At 43.1% G+C, this 23,382-nt stretch overlaps 1 protein-coding gene across 1 annotated transcript; it reads right to left on the bottom strand.

The window, feature by feature from the left end:
• Nucleotides 1-1,147: 1,147 nt before the first annotated feature.
• ALG14 (ALG14 UDP-N-acetylglucosaminyltransferase subunit) lies at nt 1,148-21,927 on the bottom strand (the record flags this gene model as incomplete). Its single annotated transcript, XM_080623830.1, has 4 exons — nt 21,416-21,927; nt 18,547-18,698; nt 14,584-14,706; nt 1,148-1,378 (listed from the first exon to the last, which is right to left on the bottom strand). The coding sequence occupies exons 1-4, from the start codon at nt 21,543-21,545 to the stop codon at nt 1,148-1,150; spliced, it is 636 nt and encodes a 211-aa protein (XP_080479956.1). The 5' UTR covers nt 21,546-21,927.
• Nucleotides 21,928-23,382: the final 1,455 nt, after the last annotated feature.

Raw genomic sequence — 23,382 nt, forward strand, 5'->3', positions numbered from 1 at the left:
TACTCCTCTTCGAGTTTTTGGCTTTGTGTATGTGTCTGACACATATATATACACATACATTTGCATTGTGTATGGAGCCAGACACAGAGCCCTGTGTGTGTGTACGGATGACAGACGTGTTTATGTCGCTTTATAGGTGGAACAGTGTGGAGCGTTACATTTTGCCAGATGAATGTGAAAGGCTGAAGTAGACTTTCGTACACTTTGCTCCAATGAATACCTTTTAGAAGTGGTTCCAATGTACAGAATACCATTTTCCACGACGAAATTCGAAGTGCGTATTTTACTGCTGAAAGGAAGGTGCTTAAAATGAGAAAACAGGATATAAAGTCAAATTCACTGTATCAGGAAAAGAGAGGAAAACGCTCTTCCTTCCCCTATTACTGACAGTAATATGTCAGAGCCTGAACCAGGTCAGTTTTCTCAAGTGCTGATTTGCTCCCTATGATGTAAACCTGCTAAAGATTTTTGCGCGAATGCTTTGAAGAAAGTACTTCTTAAATCCTCTTTGAAGTACCGTGCCTGTAGCATGACACTTGTCACCTTTATCTACCTTCAGAAGCGAGCAACAGCTTCCAAAAGATGCGCTACAGATTATAAGGACAGCTTTGACGAGCCCAGAGGAAAAATGACACTGGTTTAATGCTTTGGGGGTTTTGGAAGACTGTGGAGTACAAACTGTCAGGAAGCCAACTTAACATAACTGTTTCCTTTATACTCTAAGGATTCACTAGGGACTTCACTGCTAGCATACAGGAAATAAAGGCTGTTGTGCTAGAACAAGACTTTGTTTCTTACAATTTAGAAAACTACACGACGTTTCCTTACAGGAAATGTTACATTCATACAAACTCCCATATTTATTTGTAGACAAAAATTGCCATTCACATAGCAGGAAAACTAGATGAAAACAGAGACGGCACAGACTTAAGGGCATTATGGGGTATTGGTGAACAGACCTACACGATGGCAAGGAAAACAACTACACAAACATGTACTTAAATGTACTTAAATCTTTATTATTGTCTCCTTCTCCAGCACAGCCTCATTTCTTAACAGGAAGCCTTGAGAATAAATTACTAGAGGAATGCATTTCTTCAGTGAGGAGCTTGCAGAGTTTGTGTTAGGGAAAGCTTGTCTTCCATGGTTACACTATTCGACCAAGATATATTGACTTGGGATACTTTTCCTTTAGATCAGGCCACTGAACAATGAAATAATCTGAAAAGTAGTACAGAATCTTCCCAGAGAGGGATAAAGTTTCCACGCGGCAGATGCTCTCTACATACACAATGATTGCTCTCTTTATTCCTAGAAGCCCAAGGAGAAGAGCAGATACACAGACAGGAACGCATGTTCCTGGTCCATTGCACAATATCTAAAAGAGATGAAACATGTTACACAAGTAAAACACGGTTTTTTTCATAGGGTGAAGAATGAAATGTGTGCATTCATGTCACGTTCCACTTACAAATCAAAATATTTCCAAGGATAGCTGAAAGCACAAAGGGGGCATGTGACTATGAAGAAAAACGGGGGGAATGGGGCAAGCAAAAGACATTATTTCAAAGTAGCTGCCAAAAAAGATCATCTTTCTTTACAAGTTGAGGAGAAGAGCTCTGAGAGGACGCAGTTAATCAGTTCATGTCCATGAAGGAAGCAGAAGTCTTGACTCAGGCGTATACAACTTAAACAGCTTCTAATTTCACTCACAGCTTTGTGTTGTATCACTAATGAGATCTGTGCACAGCTTAGGACCAAAGAAGTTTAATTAGGATTACTAAAGCTGGGATCTGGTTATAAACCTCTTGAACTTTGGCTTAAGTGAGTAAAACACACAGGAGTTCAGCAAAAATGTGCTGATGACTTAGGACCTTCATCAGAATCTACTAACTGATGTGCACAACTGCATTTGTTTTGCTTCTAATAAACACTGTTACATAGGAACAAGCATACAGAAGGAGGGTGTTTTGGCAAATACACGTCACGTCCTTGTAGCAGATGAGCTCAAATTCACTTATAAATGTTAACAGAAAGTGGTCTTCCAGTTCTAGACATTGGGAAACGGACGCGCAGACTGCTTAAAAGCAGAAGGTTTGAAGCAGGGTATGTTAAGGCACTCTTCTTGGGTATCCAAACTGTTTTCAGGCAAGGAATTTCGTACTAAATTTAACTGCTACCATGTAATCAATGCTTTGCTGCACAGCTGGGGGTTATGTGGAAAGAAAGCCTTCTTTTAGGAAATCAAGACCCTATTTCTTGCCAAATTTGATTAATGTGCACTGATGTTGATTGTGCTACTGGTACTCTACTGATATCTAAATGAAGGCATGCTCAGGTATCTCTGCTTGTAATTGCATTTGTTACTGTAGTGTAAACACAGGCATAGGAATCAAGTTGGAATTGTTCTGTTTGCAGGCAAAACCCATCAGGGCTCGTGCTGCAAGTGCGTAAAAAGCACCAAAACAGTCCAAAAAAGTGATTTACTACTGGTTTTGTTGGTGAGTTGACTATTCAATCTGACTCAATTTCAGATTATAAATTCAGCTTGAAGTGAACAAACATTCGCATTGCTGCTAAACAGAAACTCTTCTTTCCCTTTCCTTTAGTAGAGCTACCTGAGGTACGAATATTGTTTCATACTGCTCCCCAAGCCTTTTTTCTGTTGCATTAGTCCTCTCCCCTGTCTTTCCCTAAGTATCTTCCATTTCGGTGTTTCTCTGTAGTCTGAGATGTATCCCACCCATCCTCTCTCCCCTGGTTTTCTTTGTGATCTCTGGTATTTTGTTTCCCTCTCCATCCCTGTTCCCAGCCACTCTTTCACCATCTGGACTCATACGGCTCTGCACTCTTTTAGCTTCCATCTAGTCTGAAAGCTCAACCCACTGGTTTAAAGCAAGGAGAGAGTTTGACATCAGTCCCTTACTCTCCATAGTCTGACACAAAAAGATGCCAGTCACAGATAGGAGTTAGGTCAGGCAGACATCCTACATCTTCCTCAGCCCAGAAGCTGAAGTATTACACTCATGGTCTTTATCAAGCCACTTTGCCGTACACTTCATCCTACTTCCCCCTCCCTTTATGAAGCTTGGCTAGGGGCTCCAGTCTTTCTGGTATTTGGTATTCCTGTGTTTAAATGCACACATAAAGGTAAATGCTAGCATGAATTCCAAACTAAGTAAAGTTCATGTAATTAAGTAATAGTAATTGGGTCTAGTTGTGACTCTGTAGCTCTAAAGGCCACATGGAGTTGCTGTTACTACTTTGCCGAGGTGCAAAACAGAAAATCAAAATTGAAATCATAATAAAACACCTTTACTATATCAAGGTTCTGATACGATGCACTCAATTTATACCTTCTACTGACTGTTTATAACTTGTAAGCTGCTTCTCAGATCCCTTGGATTCATGGAAAAGTACCTCTACGCAGGAAGAACCAGGAAAATTATGGACTAGGCATCTCTTAGAAACTATGATCTGATCGTAACTCACGTCCTCTGCTCTTTCCCCTTACACACCTACCAGTTCAAACGAGACAAAACGGATGGGACTCCATAGGATCTCTGTATGCAAAATGCCCATTAAATACTCTGACTATAGATGTTCCTATTCTAAGATGTTTGGGTTTAAGAACTGTCCCCTGAAAGAGACTGGTATAAACCTGCTGAAGCCACCAGACAAACAGATCCCTATCTGAATTTGGGGTTGTGATCACTACAAATTAACCTTCAGTTAACCTTCTGTGTGTGTCCAGAGCAATGTTGTACCGAGAACTGGTGCAGTTGCTCACGTGCTGGAGTGGCAATTCCCCTCCAAAAATCTGGTCTGACCAGTCCTACTTGCTCCCTCTCACATTGTCAGCAGGAAGGGAGATCAGCATTCCTGCTGCTTGGAATACAGCGTCATACACTCATCAGGGGATACAGGGGAAAATCCTGAGACAACAAGTGTGTACATCGTAAGATGAGGAACCTTTGTGGAATCTGTAAGCTAGAAACACTGCTGTTCAGTTCCTTCCAGTATACAAACTTGTTGATGGTGGAAAGGAACTGAATCATCTACATTCCCCCTTAAACATGTAAGAGGAGATGAGCTGTCCTACTAGTGAATCTCAAAACACTGCTCAAAAGTACATTTTGGAGGATTGCTGTTCTCCACCTTGAAAAGACCAAAGCTTTTGTTTCTTCCCCTGCAGCAGAACACAAGTGTCTCTCAGGGAATCATTAGTATGCTGTGGAGAAAAAGCAAGCACCTATTGGGCAAGAAGGGACCAGGGCCTCTACAAGGTCAACCAGCTATTGAGGGTAAGCGTTTCCCAGTGTCTATTTACTTTAGCTACAAGGCTGCCTGTAGAATATTTGCGTTGCATGAGATATGTCTCCAAAGATCTCTAGTTTATTTGGTTCAGCCTTCTGTGGTGAGGCAGCAGAAAGGGAAAGAAGGAGCCTCTGTGACCTTCTGAGCCGCCCAAGGATTTTCTTGGTCACTGGGCTGTCTGACTTTGTTGCCAACAAGCTGTAAGGAATCATTCCAGAAGGCAGTGCTGCAGGTCTCTGCACCATTTGCTTTCGCCTCCACTGCTAGGTCTAGAAACTAAATCCTGCATATTAAAATCCTCTACCAAGTCAATGTAACCGCTTTTCAACAGTACAATAAAATGAAACAGTCTGTATATTAATGGAGGTTTAAAAGGAAAGGATCAGAAGACAACATTTGTACTTGGTGACTCTCTAATTATGTAATTAATTATTAATCACTGACTAATCACTTTCCTATTAAAATGGAGTAGTTGTTGCTTTTCTGTTTCAGATATTTTCTACCACTGTTGAAAGAAAACAAGCTAAGCCAACAGTCTGGCATACTGGGCACACTGGCACATGGCACCGCTGCTGATAAAAGCTGCTTTAGAGTTGGTGAATGCAGCACTGTGGCAGAGTGACATTTACCAGCTCAAACACTGAAAGCATAGCTCACAGCTTCACTGGGATTAAATGTCAGGCCACCAGTTGAAACAAAAATGAGTAAAGCAGAAAACATGCAGTTTTCCTCAGCAATATGTAAACATATTTGCTGTGTATCTTTAATGAACAGATGCTCGAGTCCTGCTTATGTTCCCAGATTACAACCATCGGAGGACAGCATCAGTCCCCCAAAACTTAGGAGAAAGTGGAAAATTCATGGGAGATTTGTTTTGCACAATAAACTGTTGACACCTGCTCTTCTCCTTAATGAACTCCACAGGGATTGGCCTTTGCCACCTGGAGAAAAGCAGAAAAGCTGCCCAGCTTTGTAGGGCTGGGGATGTTGATTACTGCTGCTGTAGGGTGATGCACACTTGGGAACTGAAGACTGCATTGCTTGCTGCTTATGGTGCTGTCTCTTGGAGTATGTTTAGGACACTGCTCAAGCTTCCTTAGTGCTGGTAATGCTTCCTTCCTCACAGTGTTAAATAACTGGAGGTAAGAATAAGGGACTAGATGGTAGCGATGGGGAGCCACTAAAAGAGGCAAAGGCAAGCAGAATGGTACAAAACTGACCCAGGCTGGGTTAACTGCATCATCTTTGTACATCTAGGCAAGAAAACAGAGCTACTTTTGACCAGTGTTGGGAAAAAGCCCAATTAGGTATTTTCTGCTTCTCAGGAACAAAAGTGTGCCTGTAATTTATTAATAATTTTGTGGTTTTGATGGACTGCTCAAACTTGGCTTTTGTTGATGATAAACACTTCATTTCAATGGCTATTTAGCATTTGGGAACAAAAAGGAGCTGTTCAGCCTGTAGAGATATGAAAGCCCAGAAGATATCTCTGAGGTTTGTCAGAAAAGTCAAGGAGATTTGGATAGCTCTTCCTGATATTTTAAGGAAGGAAAAGGAAAGGGGATAAAAAAAGGAGCCAGTATAGAAGAGAGGAAGTGGGAAACCAATCTGAACTACAATTGAAAGGCTTCATTTAGAAACAAAAACCTGGACTCCTGTATTCATCAGGTAGGAACTGAGGGTTTTGACACTGCAGGAGTTTCTTGCCTTTGATGATTTCAGAGTGCAATAAAAAATGGGTTTGTTGATGTGTTTCTTGCTTTGCTGGGGGGATCTTGACTGTTTCTGTGGCATGAGAAGAGAGAATCTGCAAGGAATTAATTTGTATTCTGCTATGTAAATCACAGCATGTAATGAGCGCATCATGCTTTGCTTGGATTTCACTGTTATCTTACTACACACTGAGGTGAAGTATCCAGCTGAACATACTTCCCCTTCCCCTACAGAAGCACTGAGTGCTACCTACAAAGGCAGCTGTAATCTGGCTTCTTGGACTCAGCTGTTCCCATTTCCTACCTGTGATTCCCAAGGACCTGGTTCCACTGAGTGCTCAGTGTATTCTGAACAGCCTCCAGGCATTGCAGCCCTGCAGCTGTGGGACCTGCTTTCTTAATACTGGAGATGCTGTAACTATCAAATTGAACTAACAAAAGCATCAGTGAACAAATACCAGTTTTAGTTGTAAGCAGATTTACCTCATGAGCTCATGACCAAGATGCAAGCCTGGAGAGTTAAGAAACCGGGGTTGTACTCCCACTTCTGCTGTGGACTCACCATTTTGGTGATATTTTGATTTGGAGCATAGCACTTAACTTTCTCTCACATTAATGTTTTCTGCTTTAGCACTGGGAAAACAATTTACTCATCACAGAGGGTGCATCAAAATTCCTGCATCTCCTTCTCAGTGAAGATCTCCAGGTATGGAGAGTACTGCTTTTATTCACGTGCTCTTTGTTTCAGTATCATGTTCTCAGAGAAAATGTGCATGTTCTTTTCTTTTGCATAGATTTGGGGTTTTAAATATGCTCAGACATAGCAGGGCATATCCATGAAGGAACAATTTCTGCTGGTAACTTGGATGACAGCTAAAGCCTGCATGGCAAATAGAGAGACATGGCTATTTTTGCCATAAATGGGTAACTCTAAAAGGTTTCAAGAGATACACTTTTCATCCCCCAGGGAGGTACTGCAGTTAGGACAGAAATACGATCTCTTCTAGGGAATATAAATTTATTTGGTAATCAGAAAACCAAGAGAATTCTGAAGATTTGGGAGAGGGATTTCTCCTTAGCTCCAATACTTGAGGATGTGGGAGGGAGTGTTCTTGTTAAAGCTTTTGCTAGTCTAGCTCTTTAGCATGTCTGGGAATTTGAGTTTTGAACCTCAAGGAATGCTAGCTTAGAATTGTTAATGGTTGTTTTTAAGGCTTAAAACCAAAAAAGGCAGGAACCTTTTCCAACAATTCCTTATTACTGCAACTGGGTGGGAGAAAGAAGAATTTCAGGCTCTGTTCGAACAATCTAAAGGTCATTAAATTACCTACTGCTTTCTTCTTTTTAAAGAGTGAAGATCTCATCCAGTTCACTTCCCTCCACAAGCTGTATATAAAACCACCTAGAACTTCACACCCTCTTTGCTGTTTGAACTTCCCTGCAGATTGCAGGCTGGGACAAAAAATACCTAGATGTTTTGTCTGATGTAAATGGGTAATTAAGGTAGAATTGATTTATATCTGGGCACACTTTTATCCTCTACTGTCTAAATTCCTTGACTCATCAGGAATGCAAGAAGATAGTCTTCTATAGCAACAGTTTGTGTTCAGGCTGGTCAGCAACTATCATCTATAGCTTGTAGCATTGCCATGAAAACCTTTCTAGTACACTTCTGTGTATCTTGTTGGCACAGTTCCTGTTGTTGCCATCATACAGTACATGCAGCAGCTAAGGTGCTCTTCAAAACAAGCACAGACATGTGGGGTCCTACAGGCAGATTTCTTAACCAGGATAAATAAGATCAGTGAATGCCAGAACAGGGAAGAGAGAAGTGGAAGAGCAAGGACCTAAATCAGCACACTGTGCAGTTGGGTTTCTAATGTGCATTGCTTTACTTTGGAGTATTATTTTCATCATAGAATTAACTATGCTGGGAAGCATCATCAACTCTCTTGTTCCTGCAGCTCTTATTTTATAAACGTTCTCCTGAAGGAGAGGAAGACAAAAATCCTACCTCATGGATTTTCCTATGGGAGAAAAGCAGAGCTTCCACAAAGCCGCCAGGAACTAGACTTAACAACAGGATTTAATTGTAACAGCACTAGGCATTATCTCGCCTGCCTTCTAGGCTCTTAGTGGTCTGACCCAGTCTTACCACCCAAGTGTCCTCAGGGGCAAGAGACAAGAGAAGAGGCCCAGCTGATGTGATTTGGATCAGCATCCACATGCCAAGTAGTGAGGGGAAACTCCCAGCTTCTGTACTTCAGCAGAGCTCAGGCTGTGCATCTGGCTATTTGACACTTAAACAGCTCAGGTCTGGTTCTGAGTACGCCTGGGGGCTTTACTGATGAAAAGGAAGATAACCGGGGTCATTAAGAGCCTCAGAAGTTAGGCAACAACTTAGTGAAATAAGAGAATCTAGATTTGGACGCATAAAGAAACATGTAGGCTTGACTTATTTATGTATTTCTTTTTGATGAAGCTAACCTTAGGCACCCTACTTAACTGCCCTGCATCTCAGATGAAAGGTGTCAGGTCTGTCACTGGGATTAAAAGGCCTTTGGAGTGGTAGTTTCCATCAGCACACTCCCCACCCTAGTTGCCAAATGTAAACTGAGAAACACAGAACCAATGCATTGAAAATAATGATAGGTATGAAAGTGATGCTAATGGTCAAGTCTGTAGGAATGTTAAGTGTTGGTTATTAAAACGCTAAATTAACACCCACGCTGTCAGCAGGAGCAACCAAACATCATGAGCTCTGCCAGAAGTTTGTGTCAAGAAATAGTGGCACCAGTGAGTCTTGTGATTAACTGTGGGAGGTGGGTAGAAGCTTGGTTAAAAAAGAACAAGATTACCAAGGCAGATGCAGGCTAGAGAATAAACTAACTCCCAACCTGCATTACCATGGAGTGGGTCTGTGGTTTATTGCTGCTGATAAATTATTAGGAAGTAAAGGAAATTTGACTTTCTGTGGATGAAAAAGGGGGTAATAAACAAATTCAGTGGAAGGCTTTTGCTATATAAATGAAACTGTAGATACTGAGGTACATCTGTAGCTACAATCACTAGGTACTAACTAGTAATTTCAGCAAGCGGTTGTTCTAAGTGTCACCTTGGCTGAGTCTGAACCTGACTAAAGCATCTTGGTCAGAGCACCATTGGAAGTGCCATAGAAACTTTTAGAGCCTATTTAAAGGTAATGGCTTATCTCCTGATACTAGAAAGTACTGCTTAGTATAGTAGCCTAGCTCTACTTGAAAGGAAAAATCAAGTCAAAAGACTGTTAAATATAATCATACATATTACTACTCGTGGCCTAAAATGAGCCTTTAACTGCAGATCTCAATGTGTCTTTCATTAGCTAAGTATTCACTTAACTAGAGCTTGACTGCAGTATTTTAGGTTAGCTAAAATTGGTATTTTATATGTATGTAAACATCTTTGAGTCTACTGCCTAGTCGCTGCAGTTGATATAGTGAGAATCCACATCAAATACCTGTCTGAAATGTCTTCACAATGCAAAATCTAGAGGTATTAGCCATCTGTATCTGACTGACAGCAGTGGCCTGGTTCAGTGGTCAGATGTAGCAAGACTGCTTACTTGAAACCATGCTTTATAAATGGAAATGTGACCAGAGTATTCATTAGGTTCACAGTGAATCTGAGAGCTGATGAATTAAGTCTGAATAGTCTTTAGTTTAACCTCTGCTTAAATCTAAGCTCTCAGTTCATCTTTACTGCTACTTCTGTCCTCCCTCTGAAATGCAGTGTCTACAGGCATGTCTAACTGGCAGTCACAGAAAGAGCAGAGCAGTAACCTAGCTTTAACCAATGTGGATAGCTTTAGATGTTTGTGTTCAGCAAAAGGTAGTTTCACATTGTGGCTGCAGGGTAGCTGTACACAGCATACAACATAGTAGAGGAGGGGTGAATAAGCCTCATATTTTCATTAACACCGAGAAGTTAAAATTTCAGTGGCTTTTGTTTCCTTTTTAGACTACGTGATTCGAATCACTGAAGGTTTTAAGCCAATGTTCTTACTCTTGCTTCTTTTGACTGTTTTGATCCTAGAAGACCAAGAGTAGATCACACATATTGTCAATCTGGTCCAAAAGTATCATAAATCGTGGGGAAAGATTCAGCATACAAAAGAAGGCACCAGATAGTCTTAATACTGCATTATACAAAGTTCACTTGTTATGGAGTGAACAGAGGAAAAAATGCCACCACCCAGCTTTTGTAGCTTTCCACAAAGTTCTAATAAGAGCTGTGATATAAGGGACAATAACTTACTATTTGTCCTAGTCATTTGTTAAAGCGCTCTGAAATAAAGACATCTGTGGGCAGGGCACAAAGAATGGAAAAACTTAGCTAAAGGAAATAATGATCCCCTTTCATATAGCTTACTGTGTGAACACTTCTGCACCAACTCTAGAAGCTTGTTGCAGTGAATTTAACCAGTCAGGGGACCAAGCATGTGTGATGAGATGGGCAGGCATAGAAGAACTGGTAGGCTGCTGGAAGCATAATCAGCTGAGCAGGTTTCAGGCTTCTAGAAAGAAGGTTAAGGAGAGACTCACTCAGCTGACAGCTGGTGAGGAAGGAGACAGCAGAGCTTGTTGTACTTGCTGTGCAAATGTAAACCACTTACTACAGCCTTCCCACGGGAAGGAGGCCCTATTCTGGACGGACTACCTTCTTTGCCTGATTTAACCCAGATTTTCCCAAATAGAAGTGATCTGAAAAGGTCTGCTTATTCCAGGCTCTGCAGAGCACTAAGGCAGTAGGAACTACGGAGAACTTTTCCCAGAAAAGCAAACTAAGTCTGCTCTTAGGGGTCCAGGATGTGCAGTCCACTAATGAGGGGAGCCTTCTGCAGCATTTTGGCGCAGTTCTAGGTGAAATTTCGTTATATTAAAGGAGAGCAAATCATGGACCAAATTATTGACACGCTTGTGAGGCGGGCTGATGCCAACCTGATGAAGTTTAACCATGCCAAGTGCAAGGTCCTACACCTGGGTCGGAGCAATCCCAGGCACAGCTACAGGTTGGGCAGAGAAGAGATTCAGAGCAGCCCAAGGAGAAGGACTTGGGGGTGTTGGTCGATGAGAAAATGAACATGAGCCGGCTGCAGTGTGCGCTCGCAGCCCAGAAAGCAACCGTATCCTGGGCTGCATCAAGAGGAGCGTGACCAGCAGGTCGAAGGAGGTGATCCTGCCCCTCTACTCTGCTCTCGTGAGACCTCACTTGGAGCATTGTGTGCAGTTCTGGTGTCCTCAACATAAAAAGGACATGGAACTGTTGGAACAAGTCCAGAGGAGGGCCACGAGGATGATCAGGGGACTGGAGCACCTCCCGTATGAAGACAGGCTGAGAAAGTTGGGGCTGTTCAGCCTGGAGAAGAGAAGGCTGCGTGGAGACCTCATAGCAGCCTTCCAGTACCTGAAGGGGGCCTACAAGGATGCTGAGGATGGACTATTCATCAGGGACTGTAGTGACAGGACAAGGGGTAACGGGTTCAAACTGAAACAGGGGAAGTTTAGATTAGATATAAGGAAGAAATTCTTTACTGAGAGGGTGGTGAGGCACTGGAATGGGTTGCCCAGGGAGGTTGTGAATTCTCCATCCTTGGCGGTGTTCAAGGCCAGGTTGGACAGAGCCTATGGTGCCATGGTTTAGTGTGAGGTGTCCCTGCCCATGGCAGGGGGGTTGGAACTGGATGATCTTAAGGTCCTTTCCAACCCTAACTGTTCTATGATTCTGTTGTAGCTATCCACTTGTAGCCCACTGTAGCCCATCTATTGCTGAAAACAAGGACTGGACACAATCTCTGTACAGCTTTCTGCTGCATGGTACCCACATGTTCTTTGTTTTCAGTTTGAATTTCAGGTGTGCAAGAATGATGGGAATAACCATGTTTTGTCAAATACAACCTAACGACTAAGTCACCTGAAGATGTGGTTTCAAGGTTTGCAAGTCAGCCTAGAGACAATGACAATAGCTCTGTAAGCAGCAGAAGAACTAGAGATTGGTTTCCTCTGCTTACTGACTTAATCCATATTATAGGAAGGCTGTAACATTAGTTTATTCCTTGGACATCAAATAGTCTATGCAACATTCAGTAGCTGTCTTTGTGAGAAATCTCTGTGTCTCATCTAATTTTCTGTAACTAAATTGGTGTAATTTGTATCTTTCCCTAGACAGTAGATCTTCTAACATCTTATTCTGGTTTTATGTTTCTTCTCAGCCTTTCAATGAGAGCAATAAGTCTTCTCTGACCAGCTGTTTTCATGGTAGGAATTTGCAGTCTTTGAGGCTATCACTACCTATTAAATCTGTCTGCAGCTGATGGTTTTAAAAGCTTTTCTGGGGAAAGGAAGGTGTAGGCAAAGTGTGCTGGCACAAGTCTTTCTTTCCTGGGATTTTAGGCCTTGGCGTAGGAAGCCTATCTAAGGTTGCCCAGCATACACATGCCTGCAAACCACTGTAACGCCTATATTTCTATAGTCCTTAGCTATAGGGAAACAAGCTGATCATGATTTCTGACATCTTGTTATTTGGTTTAATATCTCTAAAGGGACTTAACTTTGCAGAAAGCAGATGTTTGTAATGTGGAAATGGGCCCCTTTGAAGATGATCTCAAACTGAACAACTAAGCTAACTTTTACATTTCTTTAAACTCCCTGTGGGCCCATTTCAAGTATGGGTCAAGTCCTACAAGACAGCAAAGGTCTCCTGGAAGTTGCTGAGCTCTTTCTGAACTCACTGTCTTGAAGAAGGTTTAGACAGAACTGATTTCTCATGCAAACTAAACTAAGCAGCTTTGCCAGAAGATCAGTGGGAGATACAAAGGGGACACAGTGCTAATGTAAATAAGCACATATAAAGTAACTCCTGTGCAGCTAGGTTTGCTGTTTCCCCTTCACGGCTCTTTTGGCTCCACAGATATGCCAGTTATGCCAGCCTAAGCCTATCTCCTCCAAATCTTGCCTTTGTGCACCTAATGGTTTAGGGCTTCCTTTGCAGTACTTCTCTTGTCCTGTATTCCTTGAAAACTGCAACATTTCTGCTTTTCTTTAGCTTTTGGGTGTCTGGAGAAGGCTTCCAACCTGCACACACTTTTGACAAGCCTAAAAGCAAGTGTAAAGCTTTGGGAATCACTCACACGTACAAATGACTTACAAGTAATTCAGATTTGTCTTTCCCTCCTCCAGTTAAACAACAACAGTTGCCAAGACTGAAAATGTACAGCACCCATAAGCTTTACTGTTTAAAACCAGGAAGTTCTCAGCATGATGTAATATTCTGCTTATTCTGAACTTGGCTGTGGACTTCTGTGCCAGAAATCATAGATGAGTCCTGTAAACGCCAGTATTTGTCCCACCCTTTCTGTTTGTGTGTTTTTGACCACGAAGCATTGCATTTTGCCAAGAGTAAGGGGAGCTGCAATCACCACAGACCTTTTCTTCTACAGGCAATTCAATATTGCCGGTTGCTTCACATACCACACAGAATCTTTTCACTGATGATACGTGGCATTTTAATCCCTGAGTCCTGTTGCCACTTTGGCAATAGATTAAACTACACAGTGAGATTTTGCCAGATTTTTTGCAGTAGTAAGTTAAAAAATATTGAAAGTAACCAAAACCCAGTGATGTGAAAAAGTGATTTCTAAATATGTTACTTGCATTTGCTCTAATGATGTCTGCTTCATGTAAACACCCCTCTATTATTCCCTCCCCTTACCCACAATTACAATCACTGTGAAAAGCATGGTAAGCCACCTCCTCCCTCCCTCCCTCCCAACTTTATCTCCAGTCTTCAGAATAGGCTTGAAAAACAAGAACTGCAGAAAGCTGCTTCTGTTGTTCTGCATGCTAAACTGCTGTGAAGACTCCAGCAAGCAAGTAGCTTTTGATCTGATAGGAACTGAAGCAGTACTACTGAAGCCAATGACATCAAATTACGCACAGCAGTTTCTCTAAACAGTCAAAGTATCACAAACATAAAGAGCCTCTTTAGGATTAGCCATACAGTTCGCAGAGAGCTAAAACAAGTCTGCTTACAAATACCCTCTGTGGGTGTAACTATGCATACAGTTGAGAAGTCCATGTAAGCACAAGAACCCAATCTGTATGGATTTCTGCCTGGATTTCATTACCATTTCAGGAGCAAGACAGCCAACAGGATTACCAGGCATTACTAAACAACAGTTTGTGCTGTTGCAATCCTGAAGAGATATTATCAGGAACCTGCAACCTGGTTTGTGTTAGCTATTCCAGTATTAACAAGGGAGTGACGCTCTCTGACGTTGCCTGCAGTCTTTGAGAGGGGACACTGGTATTTGCTATTCTAATTCACTGGCAGTGCAACCTGTTCTCTCTTGGTATATTGCTGCTATAGCTCTCTCAGCTTTAATTTTACATTCAAAACATACTTTCCCTGTGAACTGTAAACCTAAGTATACAAATGAGATACAGTCTTGATAGTCCAAATGCTTCTATGATGCAGAATAGCAAGTTCCCAATAAGTTAAAATTTACTTTACCTACCAAATCTGGTTTCCGTCTGTAGGTCAAAGGAAGGGAGTAAAGCATGGAATATAGCGTTGTTACCACAGAGGAGGTCCAAGACTGCCTAACCTCACGGCTTCTGGGAATGCGATCGAGGGTGAACTGGAAGAGAGCATGATAAACTGAGCTGTTATTTTCCTAAAGCTGTTGTTGCTCCTTCTCTAGAGTTACTACATCTCTCTGCGCTAACTTGTTTTAAATTTAGTTTGGAAATGTTTGGCTACAAAACCTCTTCTTCAGTGCCTTATTCAATGTCGTGCTTAGCAATCGTGGTAGAAAGTAAAATGAAATACTAGAGCTATCTATCTGGTTTTCAATCTCTTCTCACATTGCTTTAAAACATTCCTAACCTGACAACTCGGCTAGAGCAGCTTCTCCCCACAGGATGTTAACGTAGTGCCCCACCTCGTGGTCACCGAGACACAAATCTAAGTATGATCCGAACAGGGTGACTTGACTCTCGTTTGCCTCTTGTCTCTATAAATTCCTTGTGGATTTACACTGCAGAAAACGTAACAACTTTTCTTAGCTAACGTCCAGTGCATACGATTAAAAATGCAACATCAAATATCACTAGCCATTAAATGAGGACTCAATGAGCAGTGAAAAGAGAGGTAAGATGCATATTCAAATACTTGCATAAAGAAACAGAGAAGGATATCTTATCATGAAATAAAAAAATAAGTTTAAGAAATAGCTTTCTTTGTTCTTTCCCTAGGAAACAGTAGAGATTATTCATTGTGTGTAAAACACACATGGTTTTTTTGTCTCAGAATGCTGTAAGCAGTTCACAGTAGTTGGGCTTCCTGGCGCTCTTTGCAGATGGCTTTCACATTGATGCAGAGGAACTACACCTAAAAACTCCTGCTATATCAGAAGGTAGTCCTGATGCCAATGGAATGTGTGACTGTTTAGATGAAATACAAATATAATGGCTGCAGTGCACTTGTTCATTGATGTTGTCATAGTGTTTCCATCTGGACAATGGTCACCATCTCACTTCATGCAGAATATTATGTTAACTTGAAATGATCCTGTTTCACTATGACCAGGTTCTTTAATTGCTGTGACACTGGAAGGCATTACCAGATGTTATGAACTGGTTGGTTTATGTTTTCTTTGCAGGTGTTGAAACTCCGATTGCATTAGTCTGGCAACAGAATATGGAAAACCAAACATGCCCCCTGCTCCCCATTCCACAGGATTCTGGTTATCACTGCCTCTGCTTTTTAAAGCTTTGGAAGAGTTCAAGTGATGAAAAGCAATGCCGTAACTGGAGTTTAGACCCTTGCATAGTATTCAGTCCTGTAAGAAATAGGTGTATGATAAGGTACTTTTAAGCAGATCAAGCTTTGGTGGCACTATTCAGATGCTCCTTTCACTGTAAGAATGGTGTTAAACAAGTATTTCCCAAGAAAACCTGATGTGATTTTCTTCATCATAGTTAAATACTGTTGTTTTGCAAGCATGCAAGGAAAAGATGGTGGAAAACTGCCTCTGCTGTGAATTATCATAACATAACATGCTCAACTGAATATACTGAAATGCTTGCAAATAAACTGGGTTTATTTGTAGTTTATGTAGTTTGTTTTCATGCTGAGGAACACGATTTTGTAGCATGATGTAAAATTGAAAACACATGGTCAAACGAGCATTATGTAAAGGTTAGTTAATCCTGTTGCTCATCTCAGACATAAGAAATGGGGGTATATGATCCAGTGAAGAATTCATGTTGTCAGTCAGCAAGTAAGTTGTCTTTCTGCTGTTAGAGTAGGCCAGCAGGAGCTGAAGCAGGTTCTCTGTACTGAGCATAGCAGGTTTCCTGACCAACAGCTGTGGGAGCATCCATGTAGAATAGTTGTGGCTACAGGCTGAGAGGGCAGCAAAGAACAAAGAGGCAAGTGACAGCAGGAACAGGGCCTTTTTATAGGAGCCATTCTGGATTTTATGTTTTTTTCCGAGAGACTTAGTGGGTAGAGGTGCAACATTTTGCTTCTTGCAAGCAAGATGCTCATTCTGGCTTCCCTTCCTTCTCCCTAAATACTGTAGCTTTTACAACAGACCACAGATCAAAGAGAAGTATGTGATTTTCCTCTTAGGTCATTACTGGGTTTTTTTCCAGTCCTTAGTTCTGTAAGGATTTAATTCCTTGACAAGATGAGGAAGGGAACAGGTTGAAGCTCTCAGACTCTTCCCTTTTGTTTATTCAAAGCTGCAGGAAGCTACTAACACATGATTTTGAAATGCTTGATGGTCTCCAGCATCCCTAGTGCTAAACCTCATACTACTTAAAAGCACACTCTGAAAGATAGCAAATGTATGTTATAGCCACGTGGCCTTAACTTCCCAAAATTTGCCTTCCATTTCCACTCTAGATACTTTTGCCCAGTGAAAAAAAGAATGGTCAAAGGAAAATGAGCATCTGTTATCCAGACAGCAGAATCAGATGCAGCCAAAAATGTTCCTCTGGCTTTTAATGCTGAAGGAAAATATAACTACGTGATCTGTTAGCAGTTGGAAGGGGTATAAAGGAAGCTGCTTAGCACAACGAAGTGAACTAGTAGAAAACTGCATAACCTTTTAACAGTCAAAATATGTATTTTTAATATATTTAATAATGTAGGGTTGGACATTTTTCACATGGGTGTATGAATGCCTGATCACCAAACCCAGATTCCTCTGAACAGGAAATACCTGTGGTCACTTTACTAAACTTTCATCCCTGTTGCACGATGAGAGAAGGAACTGCCATGTTCCATTTGAAACAAAGTCATCCCACTGGATTCAGCTGTTTGTACTTCATCTTCCAAGGTTGGAAGTGGGCTAAACAAAGTTAAAAACGTCCTTCCTATGTGAGCCTTATTGCTCACCTCAGGCTTACATTAAAAGGGTTTGTTCTGCAAATCATTGGCACTACAATGTCTTGTCCCAGTAGCGCTGCTGAAGACAACATGCACCATATGAATTCAGTACCACATAAATAATTTCTGTGTGTTGTACTACTTGTTCAAAAGGACTAAGATTTCTGTTGTTCATTTCCATTGTACTCACTCCCATTTCTAAGCAAAAATACCAACTTTCTATTAGCTTCACTGGACATCAGATCACATTTCAAGTCACCAGAGTTATACTGCTCTCTGTTAATCATGCAGCAAACTAGCTCAAAGCAAGAACACATCTGATAAAAGAGATAAAGAGGATATTTCCATGATGTTTTCATTCTTTTTAGGAGTTCAGCTTTTGCTCAGGTCATCAACCAGAAAACTATCTGACATGAAGAGGTACTGTATACTTCTAAAGCATATGTAACTAAAGCTTAATTTTAAACCACACAAAAGTAATACAATTTCAACGGAGGTTTTCTTAGAGAAAACAGTTGTAGATATAATTTCTTTAAAAAATACATCATGTCACTGAGGGAAATGCTAAACTAATATCAAAGAAAGTTAAAAAACCCCACCATATTCCCGCCCCAGTATTTTTGTAGCTACAAATAGCTCTTGGCTATCTGGTTTACAAAATTAAAAGGTAGTTATTTCCAACATGCTTTTCTTGTACAGCCACTTTCACTACAGTTATGTTCCCCCATTGCTTTAAATGGGACTAACATGTTAACAGGAGGTAAAGACCATCTAAGAGAAAGTGAAAACTGGTAGCAAGAATGGTATTTGCTATTTTTATGTGTATTTACCTCCATTTTCAGTGTCTCTTTAGTACAGCATTAATCATGTTTGTTATTTCACTTTTAGAATGGTACAAAGGAATATGTACAGAATGGCACCTTTAGCTGAGCTTTAGTGCCAGTGATTCTCAACACCTAGAAAATCCAAAGCACTTGCTGGTATTAAAAATATCATTTTGAGGAATCACTTGGAAATTATCTTGAATTAGAATTACATGTTAGGATCATTTTCCTGTACAAAAGCATCTTTAACAAGTTACCTGGGAAGTGGAGAATGTTTCAGCCCTTTTTTGTTCAAAAGAACGTATTTTAGCTTCACTCATCGTATCTGAGTCTGCAAAAACATAATGTCTGGGAGAGTATGACTCTGACAAACAGCTCAGTAGCCTCAGGATTTCTGTTGTGTGCCCACCTGTAAAAACAAAGTAAACTGCAGTTAGTATATGGGAAATGTTGTAACTTTCAATTTCTTCAGCTGAGTCAGACACTTTTCCATTTAAAACTCATTAGTGCTACTATTATCAGTGACACTCCTCTGAGAGTAGAGGATTCAATTACAGGATGCTTGAGATTGTTTAACATGAAGGCAGTTCAGCTCCCACTGAATCACAGAATCAGCCAGGTTGGAAAAGACCTTTAAGATCATCAAATCCAACCTTTACCCCAAGGCTGTATTGATGGAAGTTTTTTAGTTAAATGGGATTGAACCAGGATCCACAGAAGTATGACATTTGTGTTCAATGTCCCGTCCTGCAAAAACACCTGAGCAAAGATTTATACTGTAGTCCATACTCAAAAGCCATACTATGGTAAAATGAAGGTGGGCAGTATCCAGCTCAGAGCTGTGACATGGAAGCATAACTCCCACTGCCTCTACCCAGTGCTCAGTCCCAAGACCTGCAAGAGCAGGGGCTGCACTACCCCAACTTATAACACTGAAATTAAGGAGGCAGCGAATTCACTCTGTGGCTAAGCCAGTGTAAGAGCTGAGTGCTGGCAGAAGAAACAGCCCAGCTCCAGCCAAGTGCTTTAACCTTGAATGGGTGCTGACAACCTTCTAACTGCAAGGTCACTTTGTTCGGGTAGATAAAGTGGCATTGACCTGGGGAGAAGGGCAGGGTGTATTTATTGTGTTTGTAGGTTTTTGGAGCAGGGTGGTTTTTTGGGTTGGTTTTGGTCAGTTTTGTTTCCTGAACTGGAGCTCCAGGAATACCTGTAACAGTGGGAAAAGGAAGACTGGCTGTGTAGGTAAAGTGGAGCCGTCCCACCTTTTGTCTGTTGGACTGGATCAGCTTATGTCCTGGGTTCAGCAGTAGCACTCATGCTCTGCCAGGGAGGAGGGGAAGCCGGGAGGAAGCAGAGACAGGACACCTGACCCAAACTACCCAAAGAGGTATTCCATACCACAGCACGTCATGCTCACTATATAAACTGGGGGCAGTTACCCAGAAGGGTTATATCACTGCTCAGTCGGGCTGAGTATTGGTTGGTGGGTGGTGAGCGGTTGCATTCTCTTCCCTTGTTATTTCCCTTATCATTATTACTATTGGTGGCAGCAGCAGTGATTTGCGTTATACCTTAGTTACTGGATTGTTCTTATCTCAGCCCGTGGGAGTTACATTCTTTCCATTCTCCCCATTCTCCCCATCCCTCCCAGCAGTGGCGGGGGGGAGTGAGCGAGCGGCTGCGTGGTTCTGGGTTGCCGGCTGGGCTTAAACCACAACAGCTTACCATCAACCTGCACCCCAAAGTATGTGCATAAGCTTTACCGGATGTGTTGGTTTTCACACTGCTGGAAGCTGCAGACCAAAATAGTAAACTAAATGCATTCCTACTGCCTCCCGCTGCCCAGTGTCATTAACCTCCTACAAGACCTTTGCTACATAAGCCAAGCACTCTTGGCTGACAAACAGTTTACAAGCAGCTAGAGCTACGCTGCTGCATTAGACGTGAGAGTTTGTTGCCACTTTTCCATAGGAGTTCATGCAGTATTCCTCTGGTGGGATTCTCTTGGGAGCGACGGTTTATTGAAGTTTCACAAGTTTTAATGCAATCATCTGAGTATCCACAGAACAGCAACAGCAAATTTTCATGGTAGTCTTATTTTGGGGGGCAAATTAATTGCCCTGAGACTTTTGGGAGGTAACAAGGAGTAGATGTACGTGTCCCCTTAGTGTGGGGTGACACACTTGGAAAACAGTGGCAGCTCCCAAGTAAACCAGAGGAATGTGGCTTGGGTAAAGTCATTACAGAATGACACGTATGTAAGGGACATACTGATCCTTGGAAAGCCTTGCCCTGAGTTGTTATCAGTCACTGTCAGAAGACCAAGCAGCTGCACAGCTCTGCCTCACATCTGGTTTAGTCAATACATTTGTCAGTGACCTGGGTGACACGCATGGGCCTTCTGAAGGGAAGGCTCACAGACCAAACCAGCAGACGTAAATACAGGTGAAAATGCTCCAAATAAAGGTGAAGCTTAACAGTTACTCAAAGCAGGAACTAAAGAACTGGAGAAGAGAAGCTGCACGGAGACCTCACAGCAGCTTCCAGTGTCCAAGGGGGGTTACAAGGATGCTGGAGAGGGACTCTGCATCAGGGACTGTAGCGATAGAACAAGGGGTGATGGGTTCAAACTGAACCAGGGGCAGTTCAGGTTAGATCTAAGGCAGAAGCTCTTCCCTGTGAGGGTGCTGAGGCGCTGGCACAGGGTGCCCAGAGAAGCTGTGGCTGCCCCATCCCTGGCAGTGTTCAAGGCCAGGTTGGACACAGGGGCTTGGAGCAACCTGCTCTAGTGGAAGGTGTTCCTGCCCGTGGCAGATGAGCTTTAAGGTCCCCTCCAACCCAAACCATTCTGTCATTCTATAACATTCTACGACTCTGACTACCCCAAAGGCGGGCGGCGGCTTCTGAGGGCACCCGACCTCCAGGGACAGCCGCCGTGAGGGAGTGAGGGGCCTCCTCTCAGCGCGGTAGGGGCGCCCGCGACTACAGCTCCCGGCATGCACCAGGACACACACAGCGAGCGCCTCGCTTGCTCCCGCTGCATCTCGGGAGTTGTAGTTCCTGGAGCCAGCTGCGTGCGCTCTGCCGCAGGACCCGCTTCCGCTACCGGCGTCTCCAACTCACCGGAGCCGGCCACCACCAGCAGGCTGAAGGGAGGTGTCCGCCGGCTGCGGCGCCTCCTCGCCAGGAGCACCAAGGGGACCAGCAGTAAGGAGAGGAGGAGAAGGAAGGAGGCAGACAGCGGGGGCTCCATGGCGCCGCAGCAGCCGTCCAACCGCCCCGCCCGGTACCACCTCCCTCGTACGGCAGCCGGCGTGGCTCAGACCTCCTCAGAAACCGGCCTTCGCCGCTACAGCTGCTCGTCAGCCGCGTCCCCGAAGCTCCGAAAGGCCACCAGCATCCTGGCCTGTATCAGCACCAGTGCGGCAGCAGGGCCAGGGCAGGGATTGTGCCCCTGCACTGGGCACTGGTGAGGCCGCACCTCGAATCCTGTGTTCAGCTCTGGGCCCCTCACTGCAACAGAGACATTGAGGGGCTGGAGCGGGGCGAGAGAAGGGCAGCGGAGCTGGTGCAGGGCCTGGAGCACAGTGTGATGGGGAAGGGCTGAGGGACCTGGGGAGTTCAGTCTGGAGAAGAGAAGGCTCAGGGGGGACCTGATGGCTCCCTACAAGTGCCTGAGAGGAGGATGGAGCCAGGAGGGGCTGGGCTCTGCTCCCAAGGAACAAGGGATGGGACAAGAGGAACCGGCCTCAAGCTGCACCAGGGCAGGTTTAGATGGAGCTGAGGAACAATTCCTGCCCCAAAGGGTGCTCAGGCATTGGCACAGGCTGCCCAGGGCAGGGCTGCAGTCACCGTCCCTGCAAGTGTTCCACACCGTGGAGACAAGGCCTCAGTGCCATGGGTTAGGGGTGGCCTTGGCAGTGCTGGGGTAAGGGTTGGACTGGATGAGCTGAAAGGGCTTTCCCATGTAGTGCATTCTATGGTGCTATAAATACTCCTGTGTCGGAGCTTGACCTGAAGGGTAAATAAGTACCACAGTGTTGCATGCTGAGCCGGGCCTCCGGGCCCCGGTCTGCCCTTCTGCATGGGTTGCAGTGTGCTGGAAGAGATCTGAGGCTTTAATTAATTTGCAAGTGCAGAAATACATGCTGAAGAAGCAGTTGTGTGGCTCCAACGGACACATACAGGTTCCTGCAGGAACTGGCAAGCATGAGCAGCATAATCTTTACCCTGGTATGTATGCTTACATGCAACCATACATTGCCTACAGTAAGGCATAAAATGAAGAATACTAGTATTTCACTGTGTCTCGCTATTCTTGTTTGCATTCACTGTTAATGCTTTAGCTTTTTATCTGGGTAAGAAGTATAGAATGATGGATCAGCACTCTTTCCATCTCTGTCAGCAGCTGCTCTTTGTTGGGGGCATGGTGACGATTCAGTCATCAGACTAATCCCAGACGAGATGTGTGTTTGCTAGAAAGAGTAAGATACTGCATTTTAGGACTAGGAAACAGTAGAGTGTGTTCCATCATTGCCCTTAAATTGTCCACTACAGACCAAGGCCCTCCTCTTCTGAACCAGGATCAGTGAACTCTGTACCTTTTTGGAGTGGTTTGACACTGTTGCTTTATGGGGTGACTTGTCAAGCATGTGAAGCATGAGAGCTGTGCACTTGTACCTCAAGTGCACAAACACAATAGATCAGACGCAGTGCAATACTGCATCTGTCTGCTATGGTTTCTCTGGCTGTTTCTTTTCATTCTGAACTAGTTGGGCTTTCTGTATCCCCACCAGCCTTGGAAGCTGAATGTCTCTTTCTCTTTTTCAGCAGAAACTTCTGTCAGTCGTAGATTCCAGTAGTTAGTGCATAATTTACAAGTTATCAATACACTTTTTAGCTACCATGTGCCATCTTGGAGTCTGAAGAGAAGTGAATCTTTCTGCTTTGTGTCTCACAGTTCTACAGGTTTTGTTTTGTTTTCTTTACACCAGTGCAACATGTAATTTAGAGGTCATTTTAAGCAGAGAGTATTAAAACCAGTGTTACTATGGTAAGGCCTGCCACCCAAATGAGTAACCTCACAAAGA

Source organism: Psittacula echo (assembly GCF_963264785.1).
Source record: "Psittacula echo genome assembly, chromosome: 7".
NCBI lineage: Eukaryota > Metazoa > Chordata > Aves > Psittaciformes > Psittacidae > Psittacula > Psittacula echo.